General features: G+C 47.8%; 3 protein-coding genes across 4 annotated transcripts; all 3 read right to left on the minus strand.

The window, feature by feature from the left end:
- Window positions 1–5,088: 5,088 nt before the first annotated feature.
- LOC119401351 (39S ribosomal protein L14, mitochondrial) lies at window positions 5,089–11,202 on the minus strand. Of its 2 annotated transcripts, none has more exons than XM_037668073.2 (4): window positions 11,175–11,202; window positions 10,573–10,729; window positions 8,327–8,477; window positions 5,089–5,442 (listed from the first exon to the last, which is right to left on the minus strand). In XM_037668073.2, the coding sequence occupies exons 2-4, from the start codon at window positions 10,632–10,634 to the stop codon at window positions 5,218–5,220; spliced, it is 438 nt and encodes a 145-aa protein (XP_037524001.1). In that variant the 5' UTR covers window positions 10,635–10,729; window positions 11,175–11,202; the 3' UTR covers window positions 5,089–5,217. The 2 variants fall into 2 exon arrangements, with proteins under 2 accessions (XP_037524001.1, XP_037524002.1); XM_037668074.2 differs by lacking the exon at window positions 11,175–11,202 and adding an exon at window positions 10,921–10,938.
- LOC119402542 (uncharacterized) lies at window positions 11,203–13,949 on the minus strand. Its single transcript, XM_049418751.1, has 3 exons — window positions 13,807–13,949; window positions 12,440–12,835; window positions 11,203–11,668 (listed from the first exon to the last, which is right to left on the minus strand). The coding sequence occupies exons 1-3, from the start codon at window positions 13,945–13,947 to the stop codon at window positions 11,297–11,299; spliced, it is 909 nt and encodes a 302-aa protein (XP_049274708.1). The 5' UTR covers window positions 13,948–13,949; the 3' UTR covers window positions 11,203–11,296.
- A 2,185-nt stretch (window positions 13,950–16,134) lies between these two features.
- LOC119401352 (aspartate dehydrogenase domain-containing protein) lies at window positions 16,135–24,204 on the minus strand. The gene is made up of 5 exons (XM_037668075.2): window positions 24,091–24,204; window positions 20,457–20,797; window positions 18,402–18,723; window positions 17,245–17,520; window positions 16,135–16,295 (listed from the first exon to the last, which is right to left on the minus strand). Exons 2-5 carry the CDS (start codon window positions 20,649–20,651, stop codon window positions 16,255–16,257), a joined length of 834 nt encoding a protein of 277 aa, XP_037524003.1. The 5' UTR covers window positions 20,652–20,797; window positions 24,091–24,204; the 3' UTR covers window positions 16,135–16,254.
- Between the last annotated feature and the right edge of the window lie 1,897 nt (window positions 24,205–26,101).

The raw sequence follows: 26,101 nt of genomic DNA on the forward strand, positions 1-26,101 counted from the left end.
TTCTCAATGACCGAATTTTGCAATGTGAACGCCATCCTGTCCTCTCACGCACTGCCGCGTCAATTGGACGACGCTCTTTATAAGAGTCTCCACTCTCTACTGCGCATGCGGGCACCCCCGCATGCTCCGATACATGGCACAGACCCCAATTGCATCACTAGATGTCGCGCTACATTCTCCCATAGACATAGGCATCTATGTAAGTGGTCATATTGTTACGACGTTTCGTACCTTTTCATTTGAACACCCCTCGTACATTAGAGGGAAATCTGGCGCTGGTGTCTATGGGAGCTGCAACGTATGGCGCTTCAGCCAGCATGGGAATGATGGCTAGTACACAGATTTGTCTAAGCTTCGTTCTTTCGGCTCCATTTGGCTCAGTGTGGCCTGCAGTCGCTTTGTTGCAAGACGAATATCAACAAACATTCAGTTCCGCTTCACCACCTTGACCTTTTAGGCTCACCTATTCAAGTTGGCTCACGACGTTCACAATAATCCATTCGTTTGTTCTAAACAGAAGCCACAAGCACGAACATTAGGCAAATTCATGTACTACCCATCAATTCTGTGGTGGCTGAACAATTGCAGTGCCAGAGTTCCCTTTAGCAAATATTGTAGGAAACACTATGCATAGGCGAATGACAAGCGTACCGCAGTTTTGCGGCGGAGCTTGTATTTTTCGTTAGGCTGTAGCTGGCTATAGTTTAGTTTCCGAAGTGCACACACACACCCACCCTACGTTACATGGACACAGCCAATGTGTGTAAGTAGGTTTTAAATGGTGCCAAAGTCCTTGCGCTGCGTCATCTGCTGTGCTTCTGCTTGCCACCCATGCGTTTGCACCAAGGTGGCATCAACATCGGAGAGGGTGCAGAAAAATCAACTAGACCTGCAACTTTACTGGACCTTTCAGAATGAACAGGTGGTTCAGACGACAGCAGTGATGCACCATTGAAACGAGTGCCAGAGTGCAGTACCTCGTAAACTGGTTCAGATGGTGTACGTTAAGGGGAGACTCTGGTCTTCTAAAAAAAACTTTTGTTTATTGTCATATTCAAATGAAATTTTCAGGCAATGTATATTTTAACCTGCTATGAACAGATATGCAATCCATTTTTTCTTAGCTCAAGTAGTTTTTGAGATATTAAATAAATAATGAATGATCAAATTGCCCAATTGTTCTGCAATTTAATCATTGAATATCCTAGAAAACTTGATATGGCCATATTTTAGAACAATCAAGGATCACAACTAAGCCATTACTGTAATTTTAGCTATATTTTTATAAAAGTTATTGCCATCTGTAATGTAATGGTTGGGAACATGAAAATTTTTATCAGTTTTATCAGTATATAAAAAATTTTCTCTTGACCAAGTCCATAATTTAGTAGTATTATTGTGTATAGGAACTCATAAGCTTTCAATTGCAACAAGAATCATTCAAATCTGATCACAAGATCAAAAGATACTGTGGGCAACAGTATAGCACATAGGCGAAAAACGGATTTTGAGAAAACTCAGAAAGAAGTTTGAAGACTTGGTATAGGTTTCTTCTTGCTACTAAAAAGCAACAGATGGAAGTCCTTTTCGCTCTAGAAGCCACCAGGCACATAATCACTATCATTTTCTTTCACACGCCTCCTCTTCATGGCATTCCTGAAGTTTTCTGCTCTGGTATGCTTCTTGTCACATGCCGCTAGCCGCCACTGGTCCTTTTCTAGACACCTTTCAACATCTGTGCTGCCTTGACTCAAATGCAGATCCTTCAAAATGGCCTCAGAGGCACGTTTCTTTCCGGCATTGAACCGGGCGACTGCTTCCGCAACAGCAGTTTCGACTGTGAAGAGCGAGGCGTGTTTGGTTTTTGGCACAAGCGACCAGATTACTGAATGGAGGCTCTCATTTGAATTCTGAATTTTGCCTCGTTGACAGCGCTCCAACAGCTTCCGATCAGAGAGGCGAGTGTACACTGGGAGGAGGGCTTCAGCAACGTAGGCTTGCTCGAAGAGTTTTTTTGGCACTTATGACGAGCTCGCCACTCACTGTATCGTGGGTCACCGTCCTTGGGGCCGATTTCGCAACCCAAACAGAAGTTCGATAGAACTTTGAAGTCCAGCACGTATCCCGAAAAGAGTTCGATCACAGTTCCCACACAAATGTGTGACAAGTGTCCACGAGTGAGCCAAGTCCCGTCAAATGAAACTGCGATATTGCCGGGGTTCCCGAAGTTCAGTTCGGAATAGATGGCCTTCACAGCTGTCGCGCACTCACTCATGACGCCCGCGGATGCGTTCACGGCGGCAGGGTTCATCTTTGTTTTTACGTAGTTTTGGTAGGTTTTGTTGTGCATACCGCGACGAGAAAAGTTCAGCGCCGAGAAAATGTCGTTTAGCACGGTCTGCCCATTTCCCGTGCTCATAACTGCCCGAGCAGCAAGCACATTCACTTCGAATGGGTTGCAGGTCGCATTCTCCCCTGCTCTCGGCGAGCTCCATCCGGTGCTGACATCTCCCATACGGCACAGTTCACCACTATTTTAACTGCCACTCCGTACTCACGGTCACCTCTTGAAACGTTCAAAGGGCCGGAGCAGAATTCGCATTTCGCGCACCGAAGCAGTTGGTTCAGCAGCGGTAGGCTTAGCAGCGTAAACTCGGTGCCGCACCCCGCCGCTTCTGGGGAATCTCCGATAAGCGACTGCTTTCGGCGCGTAGCTGATAATGAAGAAAGCTTCTGGCGTTGCGCTTCCGCGCGATGCTCAATCGCCACTTTCTCAGCTTCTGAAACAAGGAGCGTGTCAACGCGCATTGTCCTCGACGTGTCGTCGGCCACAGGCATCGCTTGCGCGGCTGCAGCTTCGGTGGATGTCGTACACCCGCTGGCGCATGTCGCAGAGCTCGTCGCCGTCGATCCACTCGATGCTGCTTTAGGTATCCGAGACCGACGCTTGCGTTTTTTGCCGTAGGCATGAGCCGTCGCGAACTTGCGTCGCCCGCCAGCCATCGTCGCGTCCGAACAATTTTTGACAAGGCGTCTCGCATTGTCGGGCAGACGAAACTCCGGTCGTCCAATCAGAGAGCAGGATTCACCCCAGGTGGTACAAACGCGCCAATGCCGTGCGAATATTTTCTTTTTTTCGGTGGCGTGCAGCTCCATAGTTGCCAGACCTAGAGGTGTTTTCTCGCTAAAAACGGAATGTAGAAGAATTCAGCTCTCGAGGGGCGTTTTCGAGCGAAAGCGATCATGAAGCTCTCTTTAGAGCGCAATAACAAAATAAATACTCGGCGGAACGCGTTAATATCGCAGCAATAGATTCTTTAGGACGTCTAGATTGCGAAAAAAATATTTCAAAAAGTCGATTCTTTGGCGACTTTTTGTTCTAGAAGACCCGTGTCTCCCCTTAAGGGGATACTGAACAAAAATCAGAAAAAGATAAACGTAGTTTATTGCACATGTTTTTGAACACTTGGCTGTATTTTTGGAGGATTGACAGCGCGTGGTGGCTACACACCAGCGTGACTCGCAAGCAGTGACGTCACGTCACCATGGCGGATGAAGGGTGCACGTGTTCCTGTCCGGCTACTTCCTTCTCTCCACCTCTCACCCTTCCACAAAGCCGCTGAGGCGTGCCCCCCTCTTTAGGTGCTTGGAAGCATTGTTTGCAGCCGGCGCTGTTCTTGGCGGCTCTAGGAACTTTAGCGGGTTCGGAGACGTGGGCGACAACTGGCATCGTTGACATGCCCGTTTCAGGTACTACATGAAACATCACCTCCTCTAGTTCATGGCGCGGCAGTTTGTGAAAAGTGCATTAAATTCTTATTTTCTGCTAGTTTCTGTGTGAAATGAAAGTTGTGTCTACTGATTTCAGCACCCAATCTTGGCTGAAAATCTCGGCGGCAAAAATTTTGTTCAGTATCCCTTTAAGACCAAACGGGGCTCTAGCTCGCTTGCGATGAATATGCTTTATGCAAGTGGCCCACCAGCAGGGATCAATGGTGGCGATGATGCTGGCTTGTAGAGCTAGCACTGTTCATGCGAAGTGAACATGCATGGTGTCGTTCATATATCAGCACTTGTGAACACCTGCGGTTATCATGCTTCGGTGCCGCAGCTCAACTTTTTTGGCAAGCTACACTGATCTCTGGGAGGGCTTCTTTCTCGAGACCGCAAAATATTTGTCACTGAGATAACTGATATTTATTCTCCAACCAAAGTTACGAAGACACGTAAAAACCCGACGTTTCGGAACCAGCTCGGTTCCTTCCTCAGGGGGGACTGCGGCGGCTTGGCAGCGGCCTCTTTAAGGCACTCTCGCGGCGGTTAACGACCCCCCGCATTACCGTTAACCGTTAACCGCCGCGAGAGTCGTTAACCGCCGCGAGAGTGCCTTAAAGAGGCCGCTGCCAAGCCGCCGCAGTCCCCCCTGAGGAAGGAACCGAGCTGGTTCCGAAACGTCGGGTTTTTACGTGTCTTCGTAACTTTGGTTGGAGAATAAATATCAGTTATCTCAGTTTACTTACCCAACCAGACAGACTTCTGTCTAATGTTTACCTTCAATATTTGTCACTGTTCGATACACCAAAAAGTGCTTATTGTTGCTAAGTAAAATTAAATGTGCCTTGTCATAGTGTTTGTGGTAGAGTCCTTAGAAGCTTCTTTGGCTATACGTTACAAACTTTGATGAAATGTTGCCATGTTCCTGCATTGGTAAGGAGCCCTGTGAAATAACGAAGCAAAGCAGCAATCAATGCCTGTTTTAAGAAAAGTGCGCAATGAGATGGCTAGAAGATGCATATTTTAATTAATTTAAATATATATACTATTTCAGTGTACTATAGCCTACGTTTGCATATTATACGTCGCCTCTTTCTCATATAAGAATAAAACTTTCCAGCCCACCAAGCCTTTCTTTCTGTATTCGTACACACATGTATGAGAGAAAAAAATTCATGCAATGCGAGAGTTGGTTAGCAGAAGAAACCACCATCTTCTGAAGTTTCAGCATTTTATTTTGAGTGGCTGTCAACTTTTGATGCCCATATATCCCCCTGACTTCTCAAAAAAACATCTGAAGTAACGAAACACAACTGCGTGCTAAAATTCATTTTATTAACAGCGGCTACTTTTCCCGACTGTACACCCCACGAAATCATGCTCTGGTGTGGTAACAAGCTGCACACGCTCACTTCGGCAGAGGTTACGAACGAGTCACTTCATTCAGACGAATCGTGAGCAGAGGGCCAGAATCTTGGAGTAGCGTGGCTTGTCTCCGCGCAGCATGGACGGCAGGGGCACCAGGACGCGAGTGCCCAGTGGGTTGCCGTTGTCGTCGAGCAGCACCATGTTGTTGGTGTCGTATCGGGGCACCAGCGGCTTCTGCTTCATGTGCTTGCAGCCCACGACAAAGCCCTTCTTCTTTTGGCCCAGGATTGCCACCAACACCTGCAAAAAGAAACAAGTCACAGTCCCTTTAAAGGGTCCCTCCGACACTTTTGAAGCACCTACCTTTTATCTGTGGATTGTGTAGACTGATGGCTGGGGATAATTTCAGTATAGGTCAGAGCACCGACATCATTCGACTTTAATCACGCAATGAACTCGCTACATGGCTGCCAACCGCATCAACACGCAGTGGCACTGTCCATAACTATTAGGGGTGGAAATGACAGAGAAGAGCGCAGGCCTTTGATAGGATAAATGCAACTTTAGAAGTGATCGAAACAATGCATCAAAAAAGAGATTATCATCGGGCTTTCTTTTGTATGCTTTTCCATTGAATGCCAAAGAGACGTTGCAAAAATGAAAAAAAAGAAGAACAACTACTACAAAACACGACTCAGGCGCTGGCTGCTATTTTGCCTCTGGCTTTTTACTTGCACGGATTGGATGTCCATATGAAAGGCTTCTCTCACTTCTTTCTCTTCATCGTATAAGTTGGCGAGTTGCCTCGTTCCGCACATGCGGTGTGGCATCTGCCTTCGAGTTCGAAGAATTTGCTGTAAAGAGCGCTAAAGAGACGGGACAAGAAAGGACACGAGACCACGGCGCTGACTAATGACCAAACCAACCAGCCCAAATCCGTACTCTAGTGCGAGCTTCCCCTACATACAACCTTTCGGCTCATGACATTGGCAGTGCCTAGCACCATCAGAGATGAGTGAAATGTGGTTATGTAACCTCATAAATATTGAGTTGACGCAGGGTGTCTACCCACCAAGAAAACCGGGAATTATCAGGGATTTCAGATAGTCTGGAAATACTCAGGGAAAACTCGGGGAAATTGTGCTCCCATTAGGGAAAATCTACAGTAACTTTACTGAAAGTAAACAAAAGTTGTAACGCTGGCTCGAGATTTTGTGGATGCATTCATCAAATCAAACGGCCGCTGCAGGGAAAGGGCGCACCTTGTTGCTCTGCTGTAGTAATTCTGCTCTGCTTGCTTCGGGACGGTGGGTGGGAGGGCATCCAACTGGATGCCCTCCCACGCAGCAACCTTGAACCACGGCACATCGTATTGCGCAATGTTTTCAGGGTGTTCCGCGACTACGCGCTGTAGTTCTGTGTTCTTTGTCGCACGTGCTGTGCGTTAGCACCCGATATGGTGTTTTTGTTATCGCCACGTGTCAAGTAACAGGAGCAGAGGTGGTAGCAGTAGATGTAACGAGCTTGAGTTGTCTTGCAAGCGATCGCGATTGTTCTGGAAGCAGATGTCATCGAAAAGGCTGGTATCTTGCAAGGGCATCCCGATTGGCGAGAAAAAAGACACTTGTTGGCGGTTATCGGGGAGCTCACTCGCTTTGATGCACAGCTTCAAAGATGCTATTTGAAGCTTGGCGTCCTGCTTCCCTATGCACATTTCCAACGAAGGCTTCTGAGGCGCCGCCATAGTCCCCTCTTGGCTGTTGTAAATATGTGTGACCCTCCTAAAATGCACTGCTGAGGCGACTGCATCAGCCTTGTACTCCTCTCCTCCCCTCCCTCCCCACACAGAAATCCTTAGTGAAAACTTTGCTGAAACTTAGGAGCAAAACGTGATGCCCGATGAATGGAGCGACAGCTTTGCTGTCCGACGGTTTTCATGGTATGGGAACTGGCTAGAATTTTTTTACTCGTGACGAAGCGAAAGGAAGTGAAAAATTATGAATGTGAAGTGTGTGGGTTCAATCCCCATCAGCTGCAACATTTTTTTTTCTTCTCTTTCATTTTCCATTTACCTCATAATCACTGCATTTCAACTAAAAACTACGAGTCATGTCTACTATGCTTTCCTAGGCATCATGAAGTTGAACCCACTGAGCCAGTAGCACGAAATTATTGGAGAAAAATTCATCCTCACCTGGGATTCGAACTCGGGACCAATGTCTTTTCGAGGCACACCTATGAACGCCCCGAAAAGGTCCCGGGTTTAAATCCTGAACTCTGAGGATTCTTCCTCTAATGCTAAGCTTGTCAGTGGCCTGTATGGGTTTTCACTGTAGCTTCAGGCTACAAATGAGTGGATCACAATTTTTTCCCGCTCTAGGGACACTAAAGAGCAAAACGATTTTTCTCGCATTAGTAAGGTAGTCTTCCACGATACCAAAAACACCACGCTTGCTGTGCGAAGACGCTTAATAAGCGAGAAAACGCGCAAATAGAAAATACAGGTGGCGACGCCACCTTGGAATTCCCGCACCATTTGCCGTGACATCACATATTTTTGACGGCACCTGCTCGGGCCTACGTAGTTCCTAATCGGTTAAATCGAATTACATTGTCCTCTGAGGGGGCCAGAGACTTCACATAACGAGCTTGTGGAAATTTCGTCGAGCCAGTGGCGCCAAAATACGTTAAATGCTCTTTGAAGTTTTTTACGTCACGAATTACAAAGTTCAGCGCGAAATTTAAAAATGAAGCTTTGAACTTGGTTTTCTCCTCTAATAATAAATCTATGGTAGTGAAATAAACTACACGAGAGTTCTCCAAGCACACTTTATCAATCTAAACCAATTCATTGTTTCTCTTTAGTGTCCCTTTAACCTCAGCCAAAGTTCGAGCTTTCCGGAGAACTGATTTACCAACAACATGTTCAAAAATTGCTTTGAAGCGCACTGAAGACAAGTACAATCTGTTACACATAAGCGAGGTTTCATGTATCGGTATATATCCGTTTTTTTCTGACTAATAAAGAATCAGTTTTGAGTGTAAGCGCTGTCCTGTCCACTGCCATTGTCTGCATCTTCAGTGCACTTCAAACTAATTTTTAAACACAAACATCTACCAACTAGCCCCAGCTCGCCATCTTATTGCCAACGGCACCCTATGCTCTGAGGGGGCCAGTGCACACCTTGTCGCCAATCGTGGCAAAGCCAGTCTTGTTGTAGACCTGGATGATCTTTGGCGGCTTCCCATCCATCATAGCCTGGCGACCCAGTGCGCTGTTGTCCACCACTCGCAGGCGCGATCGTTTCTGCAGGTGGTGCACCACTGCGCTCGTGCTGAAACGATATGTACAAAAGAAAACGTGACAGTGAGTAAAAGCACACTCTTGTGTACCATCGAGTTTCCTATAGGAGGTATATGAGATTAAGAAGTTCGCGGGGTGAATAATGTGGACACAGCAAGCACAGGACTGGGTTTAATGAAGAAACATGGGAGAGGCCTTTGCCCAGCAGTGGGCGTAATCAGGCTGATATCTATATGTATTGCAAGTTTGTCAACATTACTTAGACAATTCCATGTGGTCTGAAAAATACAATCTAAGCATTTCATGCGCAGGTGACCTTGGTTTCTCTTCCTATCCACTTTGGCTAGTATTGATTTTTCAAATGGCAGCTCTCATAACACAAACAGTATAATAAAGTTACTGAAGCATCACTTGCCAGGTTAAAGGCCCTTGCCAAAATGTTTCCAACTTTCGCTGTCCTAAACGAGCAAGACTGCATATGCTAATAAAATCTGCAACTCGATTGCTCCATTTCACTGCCTGGTGGACTCAATTTATATTTCATTTTTTGTTGTAAGGCATGTTGTTGGTCTAGTCAATTCACAGATTCAGCGAATATTTAGCGCAGAGAAGACAAGACGTAAACAGGAACATAGACAGGCACACCTCTTTACGGTTTGTCTTGGAGCACTAAAAAATTTACTAAATTTGTCTTGTTGTCACCCATTCTGTAGCTATAGCTGACCACCTGTTCTAATGGCGAATTCCACTGGTCGAGCCGGAGCAAGTTTTCTTGCTCCGCGTTCGAGAATCTGCGTTCCATTGGTCAATTCGGAGCAAGTTCGCGTTTTCCACTGGCAGATTCGGAGCAACCCACTCGGCGACGGAGCGTTCCGAGTTGCTCCGTCTTGCAGAGGTGGATTTTGCCGGAACTCCGGCAACGCGGTGACGCCATTTCCGGTACAGAAAACGGGGTCTGATCACCCTGTGCACTTGTTTACATTCCTAAAATGGCGTTGTTTGACTCTGCTGGGCGAGCTTCTGGTTTGCTTCTAGCTCTGAGCGGCAGCGAGAGAACGAGTTCTGACGGTAGTAGCACCAGCGATGACGACGAACCGTATGTGCTCTACGAAATTATGTTCAGAGAAACGTTCCCTGACCCGCTGTGCGCACGCCCGAAGATCATCGGCTACATCGAAGATATTTCCATGTGCTCGTCCATATTTGTCAGCGCAACACAAGAAAATGGCATGCCTGCTTTTCGCCACTGCGGGGTCGAAATGTGCGCTTTGCAGCGGCAACCCATGGAAACGCACAGAGCGGAAGCAGAAATAGTTCCCGGAGCCAATTTACGTGACGTATGCATAAACAACTTCCGGAGTGACCTCACGCGGAACATTCACGTGTTCCACTGGCAGATTTGGCTTGGTACAATCCGAGTGCTCGCTCCAGGATTTCGGCGGCCGCTCCGGATCTCCCAGTGGAATTCGCCATTAGTATTGCGAGTGAACGGCAAACAAAGCGTGTTCAGGGGAAGATGAAGGCTTGAATTGATAAGAAGTCGCTACACAAGGAATCTCAATGGAGCCAACGTTTCTTGTTCAATGGCTTCTCATCGTGCGAACTGCGGGAATATGTTGGAACGTGTAAAGGCTTGGCTTCAGTTCTTTCAATCTGTGCCTTTTCTTTATTTTTTACAGCAGAGCTGTTAAGCTATTCGTTACGCCGTGTGGCGACAGCAGAAAGCTATCATGAACTCCCTTCGTCCTCTTCTTCGCAACATGTTCCGATTTGACCGGCGTGGGATGCAATAACTCCGATGGGCGAGAGAAGAACAGAGAGAGAGAGAAAAATATAGAAAGACCGAGAGAGAGAAAGAAATCGACAAAAAAAAAATGATAGAGAAAAGAGAGAAAGCATAGTCTTGTATATAGCAAGGGGTGGGAAAAGGAAGTGAGGGTGAGGAGGATGGCAACGCCACCAGCTTTACCGATTCCAGGCAAGCTGACACACAAGTTCCCCACTCTCTGAACGATCTTCAGGCGCTGTCGTGCATCAAACAACGCAGAACACATGAACGGCAGAGCAACAGCCATGCAGTTCCGTGCTAGGAATTACAAATACAAAGGCGCCTTTGGATAACTTACCTGAATGCACGCTGGCGAAAGCAGTGGCCCGGGAGAAACATACCGGCGGTAGAGCTCAGCATCTTCGACAGTAACCGAGAAATGCCACTGACGATTGGTGAGCAGGTGCCCGGATCAGCTGGTGCCTCTCATAGCACGAAGTTCCCCCTAGATATCACTGCAAACGGAGAATCGTAAACACACTTTAAGAAGTTATAACGTAAACGCACACTTCACTAACGCATGTTCTAAGCACGACGACAGGAGGTCGTGGTTCTAAGGCTGCCTTTCTTAGGGCAAAGTACTGACTTCGATTAGAGAGCCTTATTAGTAGCGCGTAATCAAAGCGTGAAACAGGAAACTATTTACGATTCAGAAAAAATTTTAGAGACGCCCAGAAGCCCTTCGAACTGGCGACGTGACTGCCATTTAGCGTTATTTCGGTCTGCTAGGAAGCCACTTGTTTCGGACCCTGCTGCCGACCGCTGCACACTTTCGGAATTGTTCATCTAAGGCTTCTGCGCTTTAATTAGGACGTAACTAGTCTTTCATGACATTGAAATCTTTCCGAAGAGACCCCCTACAAAAAGAAACCACGGAAAAGATGCAAAAGAGAGACGCACCATGTGAGCAATAATACGTTCGCTTGGATTGGCTTAGATTGCAACGGCCGAGCACGGATTGCCGCCCGTGATGCCGATGGCGACATGGCTGATGCCACGCGAGTTGAAGCGAAACCAAAGGCCTATCCACCGCCCGCGGCAGCGGTGGCCTCCCAGCAGAATAGCCCGTTGCCCACGTATCCGGCGCCGCACACGCAGTAGCGCGCACGACACGAGGCATGCAGTCCGCACTGCGTGTGCCTGGTGCAAGGCGCGAGTAGTCGACTGTCGGTGGTGTCGGCTTGGAGTACGCCGCGCTTGACGCGACCGCCGGTTTGCTGCTGCAGTAGGAACGGGCTCTGCAGTTCGGGCAGGGGTTCTTCGATCGGTTCTCGAAGCCTGAAGCGACGACGTGCCACCAGCAGGCCCGTCGACGAGTACACGGAGCAGGCGAGCAAGCCTCCCTGGCTGCGCCGCAGGCCCGTGATGCGCAGGGAGCGGCCCGACCGGCTCACCTGTGAAGTTTAGTTACGGTCCCTAGTTTAGTTGCGCTTAGGCTAGGGCCGGAAGTACGCAAGATATACATATATGGCAGTATATGGCAACCTACGGATAACTTGTACGTAGTGTCGGAACCATGTGGTTAAAACGAAAAAGCAAAAAGAGAAAATATTTTACCCGTAAATATATGAACTATTGACGTACACATGGAATCGCTGTTGAACGGACATATTCGTTCGGGACGATGAAAGAACTGTACGTTTCGCATCAAGTCCATTGTGAAGATTTCAGAGCTGAATAAGGTAGGAGTTTATCGTAGTTTGTATTCGAGAAATAAAAAAAACTGCAAAAGAACATAACTGTCATAATGTAGTTCAGCGCAAAAAACAGGCAACAGACGAGCGAGAGGACAATGACACAGCGCATGCGCTGTGTCCTTGTTCTCTCGCTCGTCTGTTGCCTGTTTTTTGCGCTGAATTACATTATGACTGACTCGTTCCAACTCGCCCAACAAGCAACGTTGATGCGTCCGTTCTTTGTGCTTATTCTGCTTAATGGCAAGCATCTCTAAAAGAAAGATTTGCCGTCATCATCTAGAACTACTGAACGTTCCAGCTGGGAGATATCCAGTGGGAATATCTATAATGGCTGCAGCTGGGAGTAGGGCACCTTGCAGCTTTAAAATTTTAATTCACCTATTCCAGCCGGGATTTCTTTTGTCCCACTTCTTGCTTTCCTGACCAAGGCATTGACGCGCACACTATATCCTTGATCGCACGGCGTACCCGCATGTTGGTGGCCAGCGGCTGGTAGTCCCAGTCCCATCGGAAGTAAAGCGACTCGAGCGGCAGCGTGAGGAAGTGTTCGAGGTTGACGGTGAGCTGGTCGCCTCGGAACACGGGCCCCAGGTCGACGGGCAGCAGCTCGAGCCGGAAACTGAGGTTGCCCAGGGGTCCCGCAAAGGCCTCCCAGCTGTTGGGCTCCAGGTCCGAGTCGGTGATGGGTGAAATGCGTAGCTCGCCGGCACCGATGGCCACGTTCCACGGCGCCGTGTCAGGTCGCAATTCGACCACGGCGTCGCGGGACGACGACCCGTCCAGCGCACGGTAGCGCCGCCGCCACGTGACACGACCGACTCCCGTACCGGCACTGCGCAGCCACAGTGTCACCGTGTCGCCCACCTGCGGCCATGGATGTACCCTGCTGCACAGTACCGCCAAGAACACGCCACGCCCCTCACAATCTTCAAGTAAGATTGAGTGAATTCTTTCGTTTGCTTAATTGTGGTAAGCCCTAAGTGAACTTTCGGCTCTCCTTGAGGGCTATGTTAAAGTTACATTAAAGTGACGCAATAAATTAGTTTATACTGACAATTTATGCTTTTAAAACTCTAGGGTCGTTAATTTCACCACCATAGGTTTATTAATACACGAGAAACCAGATGTCAAAAGCCTCATTTTAAAATTTCCCGCCGAGATATTAGACGGTGACGTCACGGATCTCAAAGTGTTTTTTCGTACTTTGGCCCCATTGACTCAACAAAATTTCCTGAAACTTGGTATGTTATACCTCTGGCCCACTTAGAGGACAATGCATTTGATTTTTTGCCGATTAGACGCCGTCAAAATCTATGGCTTCACGGCGACAGGTGCGGGAAATTCAAAGTGTTGTCGCCTCTCACGCTTTCTTTTTGCTCGTTTTCCCGCTTACCAAGAGCCGTCTCGCAGCCAGCGTGATGTTTTTGGTATCGTGAAAGAGGAATTCACTCGTACGAGAAAAATGCCGTGCAGCACGACTGAAAGTTGGGCTAGTTGGTGATTCGCACGGTGAAAAATACCGTGCACATGTTCGTGCTGTGCGCTGTCTTCAGCCACACGTATTCCGATCTGAATTGTTCGTGCGTGCAACTGTGCGGCGGATTATATAGGTGCGCGCGCAGGCGCTAGTCTTGTCTGTGCATCATAGCATTAATTTCTATGCTCTTAAGTCACGCGTGCCGGAGAGTGATCACTGGCGGGCTATGAAGGCGCCGTTCTCTCTTCTGATTGGCTGACATGACCCGTAGTTTTCGCTGCAATGCGCGACTTTTATGCACGCGTTTAGCTATGGTATAAGCGGAACACGCACAATATATACGAGGCGGCATATATACCTGTCGCCGGAAGAAGCAGGTGCCCGTGGAGGCGTCCCACTCGTCGCATGGGACGCCCGGTAGCAGCGCCCTGTTGTCCTCCAGCTGGTCGGGCAGCGCAGCGGCAAGCCACACGACGGCCGCCAGCCAGGCATGCCGCATGCCCAACACTTCTTCTTCTTCTTCGTATCACACCACATGTTATTGTTGCTGTGGCTTTGCCACTAATCATCACACTTAATAAAGTTGCTATATGATGATGTTGATAATGTCCTCTTCCTGATGGCGCTCACCCGCAAAGGGCGAAGAACCTAGCGGCAGCATGTTTAACGTCAAGACGTATGAAGTTAGAAAACGCTGGCAATTTTGGAACCAAGAATATGAAGAAGAAAAAATAACTCACAGGATGCATGCACCTAAGACGACCCGAAGGCGAAAGGCATCTTCTTTTTCTTGTCAGTCGATGTATTGCTCCTTCCCCGCCACCCTCCGAAAGCTTTGTGCACCTAGCGTGGTTTTGCATTGCCTACAGGATCGAAGGTTTTGCACTGCCTCCGTGATCTGTCCACTTTTGACCAAGCTACGATGTCATGTGATTACGGCATCATGTGACGTCACAAATTTTGTCAATATGTGATGTCATGATGACGTCATATGGTGACGTCATCTCGTGATGGTGATTTTTTGCGTTACTCGTCCCCGACGCCGCCGACGCGGGATGCCGACGGTCAAATTTCGCGTTTGATGAGGCATCTAAGGCTTTCGCCCTAATAAAGGTAGATTAACAAGGTAATCTTTTTTGTTTCATTTAAGTAATCGAACACAGCAGAGCAGACATCCGTATTATCGCGAACGATGTGGCACACACCGGCTACAAGAATTGGCCAAGAATCGGGCGGTGCATTCCTCCGCCTGCGGGGTCGGGGGGAAACTGAAGAGGCATTTTTTGGTAGCCCATGCGTGTGCACCTAACACCACCTAGACTTGGTGCACCGCGCTCCCTCTTCCCGCTCTAGTGTAGTATGAAGGGTAGCGAACCGGACGCTCGTTGACCTTCCTGATTTTTCTCACCTTGCTTTCTCTTTTGTGGTAAAAAAGGTCTTTTTTACTACAGATGTAATTAAGCATGAGACCTCATCAGGAGCATCAGGAGGTGTATACGCTCTAAGGAATCGGGGTGCCTCTTTCGGCCACGGAGCAATAATGGTCATGGCTTTCTTGCGTTTAACAATATATAATAACTGTCGGGGTTTTACGTCCCAAAACCAGGATATATGGTTATGAGGGACGCCGCAGGGGAGGGCTCCGGAAATTTCGACAACCTGGGGACAACCCGTGCACCTAAATGGAAGTACACGGGCCTCTAGCATTCCGCCTCAAATGAAATGCCACGGCCGGGATTCTATCCCGCGACCTTCCAGTCGAGCACCATAACCCTAGACCACCGAGGCGAGCCTGCTTGCGTTTCCATGCTTGAAAACTGTGCTCGCTGCTTTGATATCAAGGGTGCTTTGTCATGTTGATAGCCTCACAGTGGTAGATATTCTCTGGCCTCACGCAGTTATTCGTGACCGGGAAGTACCGGGCACGCGCCGATAACGCAAGGAAGGCAGGCGAGATAGATTACACGGTTATTGTTGTGTGGCAGTACGCCCCAAATACGCCTTTTTTTGTTTTTCGTTATAGTCTACGAGCTTAACTACGCTGCTGGGAGAGAGAGAGAGAGAGAAACATTGTTGAAAGAATAATCAGAGGGCACGTGGCTCCCGAAGAGACATCAAAAGTGGTCGGGGCCCCGTTCTTGTCGACGTACGCGAAAGACGACGCGGAAATCGAAAAAGGGACACGAAAGGTTCTCGAAATGAAACCGTTATGATCGAAGATTCAACCACTTTTCATTTTGTTAAGAGTGTTTAACTACAAATTCTGCTGTGTAAAAATGTGTTTGACATATATAGGTATCCTGCCGTAACATGATTGGCGAACACGGACGAGTAGAAAGACACCAACAACGCCAGCCTTTCTACTCGTCCGTGTTCGCCAATATCATGCTACATAGCTATAACAGAAACCACTTTAGCCCAGCTGTCCACCCTTACAGCGATAACAAAATCTTTAATTATTGAGAGAGAGCTATATATGTTGTAATTTATATCATTTTTCTCATTCGACTTCGAGGGAGATTTTGCGTGTAAGTATACCTTTTCGTTTCAACAGTAGAGCTGCTGCAAGCGCTACTCGATGTTACGTTTTCCCGGATCATACGTTCATTAATTCGTGGGCCCATAAAAAAAAAAACGCGTATCAGCGAGGTTGTACGATTAGAAAAAGTCCGGATACGCAGACAGGCATCTGTGGGTCCGTTTATGTAAACATGCACAAAATGATGTATTCGTAGGACAAAACCACAAGCAAGACGGGCGCTTCATGCCAGAGCTGCAACAGGTTCTTTGTCTACATTGGACGGCTTCAGCAGAAGTGAACTCCCGGTTCGCGACCCTTGGCGGCCTCTGCGGTAAAGAGAGAGAGAATGTATTACGTCCAGACATTCTGTTTACTGTCGTTTTTACTTGTAGTGTCAAGGATCTCGAGAGCGCTTGCAGTGGGTGGAATGAGAGACGGCGGTGGCACAGCGCACAACTTTATACCCCAACACGGCAAATGATAAACTCATAATTTACACAGACAAATACCCATGCAAAGCTAACCTATTCACGAAGAATATATCAGTGAGCCGATGTAGAGTAGAGTAGAGCCTGGAAGCTGTGGCTCATACCCACACTGGGAGATTGGCAAAGAACCGGTTAGTTTTTAAAGGCAATATGAAATTGAAGTTCAAACTTTGTTTAATTAATACGGAAGAATTATTAGAAATGAGATTCTAATAATAATAATAATAATAATAATAATAATAATAATAATAATAATAATAATAATAATAATAATAATAATAATAATAATAATAATATAGAAAGACAGTACATTTTGTCCATTTAATTAACCTAAGCAGACGGAAAACGACACCTAAGGTATTTTTGCGCAAGGTAGAGTACCTCTTACGGGAAATGAGATAGTGCTGCGTTGTCTCACGTATTCCGCAAAAAATAACAATTAGGCTAAGCTGCCAGACCAGCTCTGTGTAGATAAAAATTTAGATAGGGAGTCTGACAACGTAGTCTGAGTGCGGCTTCTATTGCTCGTGATTGACATATTTTACTATTCCACTGATGATTTAAATGCTGGAATTCTAATCTTAACTTTGTGTTATTGTGTCAGTTCTTTTTTTTTTTTTTCGTTATGCTCATGATGTGTAAACGGTGACCACTTCAGTGACCAATGCTAATGCGCCCCTTCCCCCCATGTAATTCCCTCACAATGGGGGCCTTTGGGGGTAGTTGATTAATAATAATATGAACCACGACGTAACAAGAGCAGGACATTGCGTGACTTCTCGCGTACCGAGCATGCTTCCGAGGAAAGCTCCGTAGGTGGCGCTCGCCGTGACGGCCCCCCGATCAGAGGGGTTCATGCGCAGCGTGCGGACCCGGAACGCCCTCCCGTCGGTCTCGCTGGGTCCCACCACATCCAGCTCGAGGCTGTGGAAGTCGGCCAAGCCCGGGTCGGCCACCAGCCGGCCCCGGACGCCGTCGAAACCCAGCGTGTGTGCCGCCATCGCCGCGGCCGCCATGCTGTTCACGTTGTTCGGTGCCATCGGACAGAGGCTTCGCACGGGTCCTGCGGTGGCGGGGAAAATGATCTCTGAAGGGGCCACTTGGAAGAACCGTAATCAGCGCGCAGTACTGCCAGGATTATTTGTTAGATGAGATGAAAGTTACTAGGACAAAAAAAAAAAAAAAAAACTCGTTCATGGACAGTTCAGGTATCAGCGGAGCAGAATGGTTGCCAAAGGAAACGAGTGATATCTATTTTATTTTCGAATAATGACGACCGAGTACTTGTTCTATCTTACAGTGTCGGCCATATATATCTCGAACACCGCAGGTCACAGTCGAAAAGCGAAAGGCGGCGTACTGCACTACCCACTTCGGGATTCCGACTTTCGCGCGGAATTGTTATGCAGGCGGATACCCGTAGTCTCCATTAGGGCCAGGGCGATGTCCCCCCCTTTATTCGAGTCCGAAAGAAGAGAAGCTTTGCAATAGGTGCAAAAGTGAAAATAAATCAACGGCCTGCTTTTGGTCCCTGGCTTCCGATCGACGGCCAATGGTGGGAAGTAAACTACTGACGTAGCCGGAGGCGGCGGTGAGGCCCCGAAATCTTTTAATTTTGCATGTGTATATATACAAGCGCAAGTACAAACGCGCGCACGAGCATACATAAAGTGTGGTTAACCCCCCCCCCCCCTGTTTCCCGAACATATTTTGGCCTAGGCCCCTGGAGTACACAGTTCTTGGAATGCAACATCAGGGGCCTTATGACGTCACTATCGTCAAAAGCCTGCGGGGCCACAACGCCGCTCTTTAAACAATGACGGGTGGCACCCCCTTCAGGTTGTTTGGGGGGGGGGGGGGTGCTGCGCCACGTGTGCGCACGTCCTTACATACAGTCTCTGCTGTACTGCTACAGTGGTTCTGTAGCACTGCCTCGAAGCTCACCGTCGTAGAGCGTGACAGCCTGCGTTCCGAGTGCCGCTCGGTCGCAGCGGACGCGCATCTCGGCGTCGGCCAGCCTCAGTGCCGATGGGTGCTTGGTCATGGTGACCGTCAACTCGGCCAGCTGACCGCGGTCTGCCAGCGCCCGGATGTCGTGCAGGCCCCAGAGCGCGCCGCACGGCACGAACAGCGCGTGGCGGCTGGCCGCGGCACGCAGCCGAGCCTCGACGTCCGGCTCTGCGAACGCCGTGGGCGAACCCACGAGGAGGTCGCAGTGGCGCAGAAGCTGCTCGCCATGAGTGCGAACCAGAGATGGATGGGCCACCTGCAGTCGAGGATTGCATTTCAGGTTGGCACAATAGTTATTTTGCAGTATCCAGAGAGAGAGAGAGAGAGAGAGCTCTTTATTGGAAGCAGAAGGATCAGCCAGCGTATATTCGCCTACTTGCTATTATGCAGCGAGACGGGAAGAAAGAAAGAAAAAAAGCCCTAAAAGAATGTGGGCAGAAAGATGTGCAAAAAATGAATAAGATGCAGTTCTTGTAATAGCGGTCCTAGGCAGTGGCGTAGGCAGAAATTTTTTTCGGGGGGGGGGGGGGGGGGGCACTTCCTTGATCCGACATTGGGTCTGGGCAGATAAGTGGGGTCGAGTGTCATCTTGTGCTCTGTATTCCATGGGGAAAAAAATTCGGGGGGGGGGGGGGGCAGGGGCCCGGTGTGCCCACCCCCCGCCCCCTGGCTACGCCACTGGTCGTAGGCGATAAATGGACAGCGTCAAAGAAAAAAAAAGACGAAAGGAGCACTTATGGGCACAACACACACGTATTTGATTGAAGGATCAAAGTTTGCTGAGATTGCAGAATCCAGCTTGACACGTACTCTCTCGACCTCCACTCGGCAACCATGGCACACCCACATATGCATCCACTAGACTTGAATACATCTCCCTTTCATATCACCGCATCGAGGCTCATTAACACAGTTTTAGATGTGAAGCATATTATGGCGGAGTTCAATCCGGTGGTGGTGGTGGTGTGCGGCGTGACCGCCCTTACTGCGCATGCGCAAACCCTCTCCACTTCCCCTCTCCCCTTCCCCTTCCCCTCCCCCTCTCCTTTCCCCTCTCCACTTCCCCTCCCCTTTCCCCCTCACCACTCCACCTCTAGAACGCGGGCTCTACATGCCGAAACACTGCTTCGCATCGCCTCATGGTCCCCTTTAGCGGGAGATGGTGTGATTTTTATTATTTACGCGCAATGAACACCAGCTGGACCGCATTTATTTGGTAATTATTTTTCTTGTACATTGAATCGCTTCCACGCTATATATTGTTGTTAACCGTTCATTGTTCTCACGCTGTGTACGACACACCGGCGATGAAGGAAGCCTCAAGTCGGACACACTCAAAAATATTGTGTCACTCTGTGTCTCTGGCCATCGCACGGATGGGCTACAGTGATCATCCCTTTAGCGTTTCGTACACAGCGCAACAATTACAATGAAATCGGTTACCGCGGCCAGCCCAGTTTGATGTTGCATTTTATCTTGTGCTCATATTTCCGGTAGTTGCACCTTAAATCCTGCGACGGCTCCTCCTGTATACAGTCATATAGGCTTGCGCATGAGGGGGGTAGGGGGGCCTCCCCCCTCCAATCATCTAAGGGGGGCGCCAAGTCTGTCCCATACCCTTGCTCAGTTGGAACTGTCCCGTGATTGTTTATGGACGAGAATGGCGGCTGCGAGAACCACTGATGTTGCATTCCAACAGCCATTCACTCACATTCTCGTCCCCGGGAAGCTGGGGACCAAAGGCAGGCCGTTATGGGAAGCACTTCATCGCTTTTTTTTTTTTCATCTTTGCATCCACTGCGAAGCTTGGAAGCTTGTTTTGAACGCGACCAACGAGGGGGGGGGGGGTGTCGCTGTAGTGAGACATCGCACTACCCCCCCCCCTCCCCCCCCCCCGCCACCTACAATGTGGAACCCTGCGCATGGCTTACGGTAACACGCATGGATACAGTACAGTAACGTAATTACCATACTGCGCGGCTCACGTACCTCGACCACCAGGTCCGGATGCCGGGTGGCGGCCAACGCCAGGTCCTCGAGCACCAGGTGCGGGGGTAGCCCGTGCACCACTCGGCCCCGGCTCCAGACGAAGGCGAGCTCGAGCGACTCCGGTCGCCGCTGCACTTCGGCGGCCAGGAACTGGCCCAGCTGGCCGAAGCCTACGATGCCCACACGCCGACGCATATCGCCACGAATGGTAGAATACGACGGCCAGCCGACGTCGCCTTATCGTCGTGACCCGCGCTAATCACGCGTGCAATTGCCTCTCCCGCCCTTTGCTGTTCCGTGCATCGGATGCACGCCCACCGCAAGGACAACGTCGAGGACGACTTGGAAAAGAAACAAAAGGAAGGCGCCTTGCGTAATGAACTTCGTCCCGTGTGTAGATACGTGCATGTATGTAAATGTGCGTTTACACGGCAGTGTACACCTTAAAACGTAAAGGAAAAGCCAGTTTCTGTATTCCGCTATCGACGAGGGATAAAAATTGGCGTGAAGGCCTTTCCTTATAAAGCACGCGCCTACGAAGAAGCCTTCAGGATTTTTAAATTTTGCTGATAAACGGTTTCCGACGAGAAACACCGAACCTTTAATATTTTAAAAAATGACGTTTACAACATAAGAAATAGCTGACCTTGTATGTACATTCGGAAATGTAAATTTTATTTCTTTTGCGTTACGTTGCTCTTTGTCTTGTATAGCTTTATATATTTTTTTTTGTGGTTGGGGGGGGGGGGTGTTAAAACGCAATAAACGAAATAATAATAAAGCAAGGTCATCCGGTATCACCTAGCGTCCCTATTTTGGGCTACAGCTAGTGATGCAGGACTATCGATGGTACTATCGATACTATCGATAGCTGAATCACTATCGAACTATCGATGGTAAAAGATACTATCGATAGTGCTATCGATAGTAAGTACTATCGATAGTTTAAAATCAACAGCGCGAACTCATTGCAGAATAAATTTGGTTCCCCGCGCGCGTGGTACATAGTGGAGCCGGAGGAGCAGGCTGAAAGGCAAGAAAGTTGACATGTTTGCATTCTTCACCAGAGTGCTTCGCTGACACATGGTCATAAAGTCAAACTATTAAGCTGTAGCGGTAAGGAAGCCGTTACATGGGGTGGAACTGCGCGGCTTCAGTTTTATATTGTATTTGATGATCACAAAGTAAAAAATTATCAAGAACTAAGTTTGTTAATTGTAAGATGTAACTGGTTGCTTTTAAATATTAATTTTTATGGACATATGCTGCCATTTTCACTGCGCAAATAATTTCACTCGATAAAAATTTCCTCATAAATTAAGCGAAGCTGATAGTAGGCTATCGGGAATACTTTGACAATTTGGCCAGCCAGCAACAGCATCTTTATTCGCACCACTATGGATAGTTTGTCACGTCGTTGTGACGGTGAAGAATGCTGCAGCAAGACTGGGAAATACGAAGCTCTTTTTTTGGTCGAACCTGTGCCCAGAAAATCAAAACTCACAATACAAGCGATACATGCTGCGCACTGATTGCGGCGAGAACAGTCACCGGCCGTCGAGTAATCTGACAATCGGTGGAACGCTTCGTCTTTTATACATCAGTCATCAAACCTTCCAGGGTTATCGCTATTGCTCGCGTAAGCTCTCGAATAAAATTGAATATTCGCGTATGGCGCGTAACCTTAAAATGTCAAACAATCGCGAAACTTCTCAAACATTGCGGCGCGGTCTGCGTCAAACGCAGCTAACAGTCTGTAGTTGAAACCCGAGTACATCAAAACAAAGCAATAAACACGCGTGGCTAATATAATATCGCTACTGATATTACCAATGGTACTACCGATTCGACTATCGATAGTTTATCGATAGTAGTACTATCGATAGTTGGTTTACACTATCGATAGTTTCAGAGAAACTATCGATACTATCGATAGTCAATTTACCGATAGTTCTGCATCACTAGCTACAGCACATCGTCCTAAGTGCCTCTATGACGCTGTATATAACGCGGCAGACAAAGCGTTTTCTAGCCGCTTTCCTTCAACAAACTCGAAACCGGTGACGTTAGAAGAGTTTTAGAATAGGGGCCCCAAACGTTTGCATGTCATACATCGGAAAGGCCATTTAGCAGAGCAACAGTCGAGCAAGCGCGCTGTATGACTCACGATGGACGCTTGTGCCCTGACGGATCACTGCGGGACGTTTTGTAGAATGCGGAAATCAAGGCGCTACAAAATTCCACTTGCACCGTAATAATAATAATTGCTGGGGTGTTACGTCTGATTTGTTTTTCATTCCTGTTCATTTGTGCTGGCCAGCTTTTGTAATACCCTTGTTCATTTTTGGTACGTCACCTTTTCACCCTGTTTGTTTTGCCTTTATGATTCTTGTTAAAGAAATGCTTGTGTGATTCAAGTGATCTTTCTGTATCGCCCAGTTCCCATGCGCGCGCTAACAAAGCCTGTTATCGTTAGCGCGAAAAAAGAAAAAAAAAAGAAAAAAAGAGAGAGGAGAGCGTAGAAATAAGAGAGAAACTGATAGCTCAGCTCTCAAAAATGCCAAGTAGCCATTTCTGAGTGAAGGGACCACATATATGGCGTTTTTGTGTCGCAATAAGCATCAGTTGGAAGTAGCGCTCTGCGTGTCGTCTTCTTGTTCCCGTCTTTGTGCGCTTAACGGTTTCATAATCCCAAAGCGACGATGTGATTATGAGGTCGAAACGCCGTAGTGGAGGGCTCCTGAAATTTCGACCACTTGGGGTTCTTCGATGTGCACCTAAATCTAAGCACACGGGCCTCCGGCATTTCGCCGCCATCGAAATGCGACGCTGCAGCCGGGATTCGATCTCGAGACCTTCGGGGCAGCAGTCAAACATCGCGACGGGTCCACTTGCACCGTGCAGGCTGTATTTGCAATATGAACCTTACGCCACTGAACCGAACAAGTGTCCGGCGTTTGCGTCTTGACCGGCAGCTGGTTGTGAGAGTCGACCACACGAAAGTTGGGAATACTGGTGGACAAAACATATCATTGGGCTGATAAGACAATGTCTTTGCTGCTAGAACAGCGGTTAGTAGGTTGGCCAACATATTATTCAGTGCTTGTAGTATGCGAGTGAATATGGTATAGTCGACCTCCGTCATTATAGTAAATCAGGTATCCTACCCCGTTACTCACAGAAGGTGGGTAACATATATGCCAAGAGGCGCAGGAAGATGGTGTTCCTCCAAAAAGTCCGATGGCCACTTCTCATATACTGCACAGTATCAGTAACGTGAAGCATAATCCTACCAGTTAACCTAAGCCGTCCGAATCAAGTACCATATTGGGTCTAATTATTTGTCGACTAGCTTCTCGAGAAAAAGCTGTACCCGCACGGACCCGAAGGCGACGGGATCGAATCTCAGCCGCGGCGGCCGCATTTCCATGCAGGTAAAGTGTTAGAAGCCCGTATGCTTAGATTAAGGTACACGTTGAAGAACCCCAGGTGGTCGACGTTTCCGAGCCCTCCACTACGGCGTCCCTCATAATCATAGTACGTGGTTTTGGGACGTAAAACACAATGCAGCAATTATCACATTACTACTACGAGAAAAAGCTGCGGTCGGCATGCCCGCTGTATAAATACTTACTCAACAGCGTCTGTGTATCCTCCTCAGTGATAGTACTGGCGTTGAGGCGGGTGGCAGTTCATATGATATACACATACAAGACGGTTGGTTTCAGCCAGTTATCATTCAAAACCACGCGCTTCCTTTCCTCTGCCCTTCCGTCCAAGTTTTACTGCGTCTGTGTACGCATTCCTTATTGTATAGCGCTGTTATCTTGGGCTTATCAGATCGCCAGTCAGCTCAGAGCCCCGCAAGAGCCGTCAGAACCACGGCTATGCACTTTCCCAGTAGAACATATTCTTCCAACTTTTGAGGGCGCGCCTCTCTCTAAAGTGAAACGACGACAAATTAATTTAGACTATAAATTATATACTCTGAAAACTCTAGTGTCGTTAATTTCATTTCTATAGTTTTAATAATGGATATGAAGATCAGTCAAAAGTTTCACTTTAAATTTCCCGCCGAAATCACCGATGGTGACGTCACGGATTTCAAAGTATTTTTTCGTATTTTGGGCTCAACGAAATTTCTGAAACTTGGTAGTCCTTGCCTCCATCAGAAGAACACAATGTACTGAACTAATATGTAGGCCTTAGTAGACGACGCTTCAAAATCTATGACGTCACGGCGACTTGCGCGGGAAGTTCATGGTGGCGTCGCCACCAGCATTTTATTTTTGCGTGCTTTCTCACCTCTCAAGCGTCTTCTCGCGGCAAGCGTGGTGATTTTGCTATCGTGAAAGAGTAATTTACTAATACGGGAAAAATCGTTTTTCTCTTTAGTGAACCCTAATGTGGCTATGAGCTAGTGCTCTCTACAGGCACCTAAATCACAGCAAATGCATAGAGCGTGGCCGCAGGAATCGAACCCGTGGCCTCGCGCCAAGCAGCAAGAATTACGTGATGACGACCGGGTTAGGACTAACTAACTAACTAACTAACTAACTAACTAACTAACTAACTAACTAACTAACTAACTAACTAACTAACTAACTAACTAACTAACTAACTAACTAACTAACTAACTAACTAACTAACTAACTAACTAACTAACTAACTAACTAACTAACTAACTAACTAACTAACTAACTACACTTCGGGCTTATCCTCCAAGTCGCCACGTATTTTGCTTGCATTTATTTCCGTTCGTCAACATTCCGTCCTGGGCATCTTCCTTGTCAAGGAAGCTGTGGCACGTTGATACGCGCATGTCATTCGTGATTTTACATATCATCAATAAAAACGACATGTCTGCCAGTGTGGCAGAAAACAGAGCTCCTGCACCCTCTGGCCCGGTGATTTGCAACCTCCTCCGTGTTTGCAACCGAGGAGGTTAAAAAAAAAAAATCTGTAGTGAAAGCCCTCGCAACGCCTTACAGGCAAGAGCCAGCGTCTGTGCTCCATTAATCGCGGAAACACGTTCTTTTCGTCTGGTGCCCGCTTAGAGAACAAGTGACGTTGATCTGTTAATGTAAATGCTAGGTTAACAACGATATTTTATTCTATAGTTATTTAACTATAGAATAAAATATCGTTGTTTTCGACGAAATTTAAGTAACAAATCTATATGAGTGCCAGGTGCCTTTAATAAGCATAGGCAGTGTAGCTTTGGAGAGTCCAATGATTATTCTGCCACAAATATATGTACAGAAACCAGTAACATAGAGACACACGTTCAGCAGTACCTGCCCGGATATAGTAAGATTTTTACTTATTTTTTTAGGGGTGGGGTAGCAGAAGGGAGGGCATGGCTTCACTCTTCAGTATGGCTAGGTGGGCTAGTTGGTATCTCATGACTAAAAAAACTTTGAGCGCAAATCAACGACGTAGAACCAAGAAAGATACACACACCGCAAGCGCTCAGACACACACACACACACACACACACACACACACACACACACACACACACACACACACACACACACACACACACACACACACACACACACACACACACACACACACACACACACACACACACACACACACACACACACACACAAGCGCTTGTGGTGTGTGTATCTTTCTTG

This window comes from Rhipicephalus sanguineus, chromosome 8 (genome assembly GCF_013339695.2).
Source record: "Rhipicephalus sanguineus isolate Rsan-2018 chromosome 8, BIME_Rsan_1.4, whole genome shotgun sequence".
NCBI lineage: Eukaryota > Metazoa > Arthropoda > Arachnida > Ixodida > Ixodidae > Rhipicephalus > Rhipicephalus sanguineus.